We start from the raw sequence: 9,646 nt of genomic DNA on the forward strand, positions 1-9,646 counted from the left end.
GGCACATAAAAGACACCATTTCGAGCGTGGCCGTTTTCGTGCGGGTGACACGTAAAAGCACCCACTACACTCTCTGAGTGGTTGGCGTTAGGAAGGGCATCCAGCTGTAGAAACTCTGCCAAATGAGACTGGAGCCTGGTGTTGCCATCCGGTTTCACCAGTCCTGAGTCAAATCGTCCAACCCATGCTAGCATGGAAAGCGGACGTTAAACGATGATGATGATGATGATGATTTTCCTTAACCATCTGTAACACTGTTTTTCACCTCACAAACCTACCTCTCAGTCACTCTTTCTGTTCTTCTACCCCTACTCTTTCTCTCCTATTCACTTGTACCTTAACCCTTTAGCATTTAAACTGGCCATATCCAGCCCAGATATGCCTCCTGTTTTAAGTTCAAACTGGCCAGGCCTAACTTCTCACACCTACCTCCAATGTCATCCTACAAATAGACAATAACTTCGTTGGAATCTCAAAGCTGTGAGACAATACATGATTGATTCAAAACAATGTGAATAAATAAGTATTTCATTTGGCAGAGTAATTTGAACACTAAATGATTAAAGGTGTGCCTGCACTATCTCTCTCTTTCATTTCAGCTGGAGGAAGCCAAGTATTCTTCTCTTCAGCAAGACACCTGTTCCTGTCCCGCTCTCATACTTTCATCTCCCTCAGTACTATACCCAACCCAGTTGAGGTGGGTCTTGTTTTTTACAAGTACTTTGTAACCTCATTATTGCTGGTGTCACAAAAAAAAAGCATCTCAGTACACTCTGGTGTTTGGAAGGGCATCCAGCTGCAGAAACCATGCTAAAGCAGTCGTTGACACTCAGTGCAGTCCACTCACTCATTGGTTCCTGTTGCACCATCGTACCCATGCCAGCATGGAAAAAAGGGACATTAAACAATGATGATATGAGCAACTGACTAGGCCTATGGGATCTGAGACAGTAACTTGTTTAACTAAGGTATTGACTATATTTGAGAAACAAGTGTATTAGCATATAGACTTGTAGATGATATAAAATGAGTAGTAGCATGAGTTGATGCTGGAATTCACTAAAACCACCACTTCAGATGTGGTAAACTGGTTAGATCATAGAAGACTAAGTTATAGACACATTCATGATACCGTGTCATTGTCATCCTTGTTTTAATGTCCATTTTCCAATGCCTGGGTCAGATGAAATTTGGTGTACATCTGAATGTTCTTCCTCTCTAAGGCATCTCCTTTACACCTGTAACAACTGACTATAAACCAGTCATTGGATATCATACCTTCCTGTACAATTATCCCGGTGACTAGGCCATATTCCACTCTGTCAGATACTTTAAGTATCTCAGTGGTAATTCCGATGAACCAGGAGCTTTCTTGGTCTTCATATCCTTAATTGCTTTATCTATTATACTACTGGCTGGTCCCTTTGTTGGGTTCACATTTGTGAGGCTCTCTTTCTTCCAGACATTCTCCATGTTTAGAGAACTTTAATAGTAGCCCTTTTTTGTCTTTCTTTTGTCATGTCTCAATTTTCTCTTTGCCATTCAGAACAACTCATGCTTCTGGTCCTCTCACTGTAAATCATTAGCAAACCTCTTCCTTTCTGCTTCTCCTCTTGCTAAATATACTTGTTATCGAGCTGCTTGATATAATTCTCTGCTACTCTCATTCTTCCAATTCTGTCTCTTTGCTTTTAGGGCTCTGTTCACTGCACTGTTCCAACAGCATATTACTCATTGGGTTGTCCTGTAAGAACTTCCAATTGTTCTCTATTTTAAATGTCTGTCTCCTCCTCCTAGTCAAACACTTCAATTAGAACTTCTCTGTATCTGACTGTTTCATGGCCTTTAAGCTTTCAGAAAAGGACTTTACATTTACAACCATCTCTCTATCCCACTTTCTGGTGAGAGTGTTGTCATTCTGGCTTGTGTAACCATCAGATTGATAAATGTTTAAGTGACTGGCTCATTTCTTGAAGTTAGTGTAATAGACCATTAGGTCATTTACATCACAGAACTCCAAACACTTTTTTCCCTCCTCATTTTGCAAACCAAATCCATAACCTCCATGCAATCCATAGTATCCACCAGGATGCTGCTCAACATATCCAATCCTTTCATTCATCAGGTAGTCCCCATTGAGGAGCATAGACAGAGTAAATCTTCTGTTGTATTTTCCAAGACTAAGCTATTTGCTGACTACCTTAATCACTTTATCCACCCATCTCTGCTACATGTATACCTTACGCATTATTACTGTTGCCTTCCCAGATGATTTTATACCTATTTTCTCTGCACTTGAGGAAACTGGCAGAGACTTCCCTCCATTGTACCTCTTACATGCAACACAAATCTACATACTTCTGTTTTAGCATTTCAATAGTTTCACCTGACCTCCCTTTCATTGTGTCTACCCTAAGGTTGTGGACTGGGTAGGAAGAGAGAGTAGAGAGCTGGGAGACAGCTTTCAATATCTGGAGAGAAGGTTTGCAGAAATGTTTGCCTGCAGGTATGAAAGAACAAATGTAAAAATGATGATAATGAAGGTTGAGTCTGAAATTTATTCTCTAAACTTTTCTAGGGTTTTATTCCCTATAATGTGCATTCATTTACATTGATTTATTGATTCTCACACAACTACTTTAACAATACCAGTGAAAGCTTGGCTTCATTGAAGATGGTCATGCCAGAACATCTCTTTATTTTCTATACTTGCTGAGAGAAAACAATATCAGTCAATGACTAATAGTTTTTTTTCTTCATTACATGTTTCTAGTTTGCTTTTTAATGATTCTACATTAAATATAACACTAACTTAACTATATAGATTATATGTTGCGTATATCCTTAGCAATGAACAGTATAATTGGCAACTACTGAAAGAATGGCGAACTAGCTTGGGAGAGGAGTAATTACAGAGGCCTGAAACTGATGGAGTAATTTGTGAATGTATCTTACAGAGTTAGTCTGGGTACAAAGGCTTATAGGTTTGGATTAAAGACTCAGTGCAATGGATGCTGTATTTCTAATGTAAAAAAAATTGAAAGAAATTTCTTAGACATATACAAAGAAAAGTTTTTGGTTTTTAGCTATATGGAAGACTTTGACAGGTGATCTCTAGAAAATTCAATGTAGAGGAATGACTTATCAGTGTCATCTAGTCATGCTGTTTCTGATTGGGTAAAACTGATTAAAAGCTTTTCATCCCATCTCTTTGCTTTTAATTATCATGTATTTAATGCTATATTGTCCAGTGTAGACTTAAGTATTGTTTTTAAGTAGGATTTGGTTTAAGGAAACTTGACTGCTATTTTTAATTGGTTTGTATTGTGTATCATGTATGTGCTTTTGTGTGGAGGCCAATAAATCTGTGCTGATATTAGTGAAACTAAGTCAAAACAGGATATCCTGAAGAAACACAAAGGCATTATGTGTTGTCATATATTATGTGGATTCAGAAATGATTCAACACTAGAGGCCTCACAGCTTGATACCATTTTAAGTGTGAAGTAAGGAGTGGAATCTGTTTTTATCAGTCCAACAAACTGGATCAAGCTGAGGGACACAACATGATAGCAGTTAATCTTCAACCATGCAGTCAGTAGTGCACCAACTTAGTATCTGAAGTGTATATATTTTTTTTATGATTTCTAGTTTAGTATAGTTGTGAGAAGCAGTGATCTCAGCTTTTATTAGTGTTGAAAGATAGAAGTAACAATGTCACACAAAGAGATATGTAACATATGAAAGTTGTAGTCAACAGATGATCATAACATATGGATATTTTTCTGACCTAATTTTTATTCATTTTGTAAATGGTTAGCTTTATCTGGGACAAACCATGTGATTTGTGTCTTATATTTTTGCATTACAATTAGGTTTCCAACAGGTTAATCACTGGTCCATATCGAAAGTGATAGGGGATTACTCAACTTGATATAAACAATTCATTCATAAGGCAGTTTTGTTTTCTTGCTGATATAAATAAGTGAAATATGCATACAAATATATACCAGTGTGATAGGTTTCCAACCACAAGGTTGAAAATTACTGTCAAGGACTGAACTCAGAACCACTTGGTTAAAGAAAAAACTCGAATGTCTGCTGTGGTTACATAGTCAGTTTTTTTTTTTTTTACTTGATCTCTTTCATTTTGTAGTTTGTTTCTTTTGTAACTAATTGTGCTGCAGGAAGAATTTGAATCAATTTTTGCTTCACAAATTGTAAATATTTCAAAATAATCTTTGTACCGAGAATATACGTTTAATTTATTTTCTTTTAGGTAATAACATCTATGGTAATGATATCAAGGAATATCTGTCTAAAATTAAAAACTCTGCTGAGAGAACAGCTTATATTTTAATGGAGAGAATCTTTCCTTTCACACAGAAAAACATATTACTATTTGAGAAACCAACTGATATTGTTGATACTGTTAGTGAACTTGGAATTTATGGAATCATTGTTGGGTAAGTATTGAGAGATTCAATTCTATTTTATGAAAGGTGAATGGGGTTAAAGCATTAAGCCTTATGTAACTTTGTCTTTATGAAAAGATAGGTTAATTCAAAGTTTATAGCTTTGGTAAGTCCTCAATTTCTTGTGTATGTCTGCCCAAAACATTGACGTAACTGAGTGGTCTTCTTCCTCTATTAGAATATGGAAATCTACAAAATGCAACATTTGATATGTCCTGTTGCATAATAGCAATGGCCAGCAAAGCTTAAGGGTGAAACATGTCCATTAATTTCTTTGTTATTGAGCTGACACCATGTGAAGCTTGGTGTATACCCCAATCAAAACCACCCTCTCAGCTCTTTCTTCATTGTCCAGGCTTTGGCTGCATAGAAGGAAAAAAATGCTCTCTGCACAACCCTGAAAAAGACATGCATTGCTTACTTTGAGATATTTCATTGCCTGATGTTTTGTAGTTTATTACTGATACTACTAATTAGTCTGCTGCATGTAAAGAAGTTTTTCTTATTGTTAGCAATGCAAGTTCTGATGTACTTGAAGTCAGACCTCTTTCAATGGTGTGTCACTGTTGGGACGGTCTAGCAGATGACTTTCATTTTCTGGCAGAATTGGAAATCTGAATGTATAAGCATGAATCATCATATTTATAGGAGCATTATAAGTGTATAAATGAATGCTAATTAGATATGAGTTGTTCTGTGTTCAAGAAATTGAATATTTGCCATATTATTGTATTTTTTAAAAATTCACTCCTACAATACATTTGAAAAAATTTTTTTTCCTCAGAGATGAACACAAGATTCACATGAATGAACAAGTTGGGCATTTAATGAGAACTAAAGTTCAAGGTGTAGATGAAGGAGGTATTTCTGCTGGTTTTTCTGCAATAGATTCTCCATATTTAGTCTAATTCAGTTACCACTGAAATAATTTGAATTTACATTTCATTCCTCTGAGTTTTCTTTGATTAATAAAAAAAAATTAAATAAAGGCTAACAATATACATTTAGAAAATTGACAAGAATCAATGAACATGCAAATTATATTTTATTAAGAAAATATAACACAGTAAAACTGACTTCTTTTGAAGACTCCTTTTTTCTATGGTAGTATTTACCAGAAATTTTCTTCAAAATCAGCATTTATAGAACATTCAACCAAACCAACCAATTTTAATAAAATATTCAAACATAAGTTAATTCAATAAACAACAAACCAAATAACAATTCCAAAATAAAAAAAAAATGTAAATGAAATGTTCTTGATTAGATAACTGATAATTTGAAACTGTAATATTTTAATTTTTAGCAACATTTTACAATCAAATTGATTGTTTCTATGATATATCTTAATCTTTCTTCACCAAGTAGTTAACTTACACAAGCTGAAATTTGATTACCTATCCATAAACACAATGATTCTAAAATCATTTGCACATGGTTCATTTATCAACTGAGTTTCACTCTGTTTCTCAGAAAGGTTTATCTGATATATAAGAAAGAATAATAAAATATTGTAATTAAAAAGAAAAAAATATATTATAGATTTTTTTAAATTTGGAAAAATATATATTAGAACCACTAGGTTATTTCCAATCAAAATTTTAATGAAATGTGATGTGGAATATTTGAAGTATGACATGATTTAATTTTCAAGTTAAATTTTTATGCATAGATATAAACAAAAATTACTTAAGTTTTGTCTATAGTACCTCATAGGGTATTTATATTACTGGTGTTATAGTAATATACTGGGATGCAGTAAAATTGATCAACAACATAGAGTATGTAACCCTACAGCCAGTTAGAAGTAAACTTTGTTGCTGAATACTTATGCATGTATGTCATGAGTAAAAATGATTACAAACTATTTTCTTGCTTCCTTATCTCATTTATATAATGTTGATTTCAAATATTTTCTTAACTATCCTTATAAAAAAAAATATCTTCTAAGTTATTAGGGATATTGAATAAAGTAAATATTTGTTTAGCTATCTGAGGACATTAAGAATATTTTGTTTATTCCTCACTTCATTTAATTAATGATAGCATTAGCTGTACACAAATCAATATAGGTAAAATAGTAAATAATTACTTTCAAAAATCTATTTAACAATAATGATACAGAGGAAACAAAGTATAATTATGAACCATATGTATAGATAATTAAGGTGCAGATAATCTACAAAGGGAGCATTCACTACAGGCTGACAAAAGGCTAAACTCTTAAGTGTATTTGTACAATGTTAGTGATGGTGTAATAATACAGATTGAATAACACTTTACCACAACTATAAAACAATCCAAAATTAATTATTGATAAACAATGCACCAATATTCCCTTACAATATTATGGGAAGATTCTATTGCCTGGCTAAACTATCAAGACAGAAAGTAGGAAATTTTAGCCTGACATAACATTTCTTTCAGCAACGACTATAAAGTATGTGTGTTGGTCACAGAAATATGAATATTCATTGTACAGATAGTTTTTGATAAAACCGGAAAAATTTAACAAAGTGTAAATTATGTTTTTAAAATCCACTTCAAAAGCATGTTAAAACAACACCTTTTGATAGTGTAGGAACTATTTTTTTTCTTAATTTATTACAGACTGCCATGCATATCTACCAAAATACATAGCCTACATTTGTGTTGATTAAATAACAGTTAACAATAAATTACTACAGTATTTTTTGTAACTAAGACAGGCATGATTTAAGAAAAATACAGTATGTCACAAAATCCTATCATCATTAAACTTTTAAAAAATTTCAGTTCACATAATTATTAATGTAGAAATGAGCACATAAGAAATTAGCAACATTTGAGTATTTTGAATACTTGTATTAGCAGGAAGAATATTCATGGATTGAGAAATGGCACCATTTGTTTGTTTGGGATTTTATTCTATAACATTTTTGTAGATTTTGTTGAATTTAAATAAAAAAAAAATGAATTGATTGTCTTCATTCTATTTAAATATTTACACACATACAGCTAATTTTTGTTTATCAAAAGAAAGTTTCTAAATTTAAAGAGTTTATTCTGCAAGCATGGACTAAGTCTACAATGCCAGCAAAAAAAGAAATAGTCAACACTATATTAATGCATAATGATCACCCCACCTCAAGAAAGTGTAATTATTATTATTTTTTTTTTGTAGGGGATTTCTTAAATTATTAAATGTCTTATGATGTAATTTTCACATGATTGACTGGCTTATCTATATTTCTATTTCAAGCTTAAAAAGCAAACCATACCACTATCATAATGCATTCATTATGTAATTCGATCATTGGAAACATAACTGAAAAACTGTTTAAGAATTTGTATCTACTATGAATATTTAAGTCCCAACAATACAAGTAAACTAATGACAGTTATATTATCCAGAAAATTTGTGGTGCTTTTGAAATTCTATAACAAATGCTTTCATAAGTGTCACAGATTTCACTGGTTAATATCTTCAAGACATCACAGGTGTATAAAGACACCTTAATTTAGAGATTTGTAGTTTTTCATGATATATAATGTTCACATACATTCAAATATATGACAGCCCAGGAGTATATTTCCCCAAAAATTTGTTTCAAAAGATATATTTACTTAAAAAAATCAAAATATCTTTCTAGATTGGATATATTTTAGAAAAAAAAAAAAAAATTGAATGCGAAACTAGCAATTCTGATTACATGTAATTCAATATATGGATATAATCATAGATTGAATTAGAAAGATGTGAGGGTTCATGAAAAAACAAAAATTAAACAAAAAACAATCCAAGGTAAATATTAAAAAAATATCAAAGGTTTCCAGTGAAAAACTTAGGAGGACCTGAAGTATATTGAAATAGTAACTCTGCATATATGTACACACACGTGTATATTTGAATGAGAATATACAATCATTTTAATGTCCACTTTCCTTGCTTGCATGGGTTAGACGAAATTTGTTGAGGTAGATTTTCAACTGTTGGTTGTCCTTACTGTCAGTAACCCTCATCTGATTCTAAGCAAGGTAATGTTTCCCCTTAGCTAGACATTTTTCACAGATGATTGTAAAGGAGTGATGTCAAGACAAGGAAACACAAACACACTCATGCACACACTAATGTGTGTGTGTAAGAAAAGAGATGACAAAGGAGGTACTCAATTAGGAGTCCACTGCATCTTATAGTGGAAACAGCTGTAAGCTAATGAAGTTTATAAGATTATCATTTATTCTTTTGTTATCTCTTCTTATTACCACTCTGTACTTGACTAATACTTCATTCAAAAGAACACGTATATTGAGGTTATTAGTATCACAATGCCTAAGTGAAATATTAAAACACACACATACATACATATTGTATGGAACGGGCTGCTTTCAGTCTGTCTACCAAATCCATTTACAAGGCTTTGTTTGCCCCAGAAATATTGTAGAAGACACTCGCCCAAAGTGCCACACAGTGGGACTGAATTTGAAAATGTGATTGAGAAGCAGTCTTCTCAATCATACAACCATACACAGTAATACCTTGAATAAGTGTCTTCTACCATAGCTCTAGCTCAAACAAAGAGTTGTGAAAGAATCTGGTAGAATGCAACTGAAGGAAAACCATCATATAACTGAGTGTGTGTGTGTTTACAGTTGTACTCTATGAAAAATTACCACAAGCCATGTTGTCATCATATCTCTTGTCAGCAGATTATCTGCTCACATTGTGCCTTAGAAGACATGAGGAGTAAGAAGTCTGTTACTTCAAAGAGAAGTTAAGGTTAGCAACAGGAAGGTCATTTAGCTGTAAAACAATGCTTCAATAATGAGCATCTAAACCATGCTAGCATAGAAAAATAAACAAACAAGGTGAAATATAGAATTAAATACACACACACACACATATATATAAATATGTTCATACATATTCAAAGTTGGGTGACATTCTAGAGAAAGAGTACCCAATACAAATGTAGAGTGCAATAGTGTATTTAAGCCAGTCCAGTTGCATGTGTAATCTGGTGCTCCAGTGGAACAGGCCACAAGATTGTCTTAAATTATATAATATATATGTGTGTGTGTGTGCATACATATGTGTATATGTGTTTGTATACACACATATCCTTACATACATTCATCTCTCTGTGTATACATAAATCTCTCTCTCTCTCTCTCTCTCTCTATATATATAT

General features: G+C 32.9%; 1 protein-coding gene across 1 annotated transcript in view; it reads left to right on the forward strand.

Annotated features, from left to right (window-relative positions):
* The window catches only part of LOC106868294 (glutathione synthetase), a 63,693-nt gene extending 56,257 nt beyond the window's left edge, over window positions 1–7,436 (forward strand). The window contains exons 11-12 of the mRNA XM_052967838.1: window positions 4,280–4,466; window positions 5,260–7,436. Coding sequence (XP_052823798.1) covers window positions 4,280–4,466; window positions 5,260–5,383 — 311 coding nt within the window. The 3' untranslated portion in view covers window positions 5,384–7,436. The remainder of the gene's footprint in view (window positions 1–4,279; window positions 4,467–5,259) is intronic.
* Window positions 7,437–9,646: the final 2,210 nt, after the last annotated feature.

This window comes from Octopus bimaculoides, chromosome 1 (genome assembly GCF_001194135.2).
Source record: "Octopus bimaculoides isolate UCB-OBI-ISO-001 chromosome 1, ASM119413v2, whole genome shotgun sequence".
Taxonomy (NCBI): Eukaryota; Metazoa; Mollusca; class Cephalopoda; order Octopoda; family Octopodidae; genus Octopus; species Octopus bimaculoides.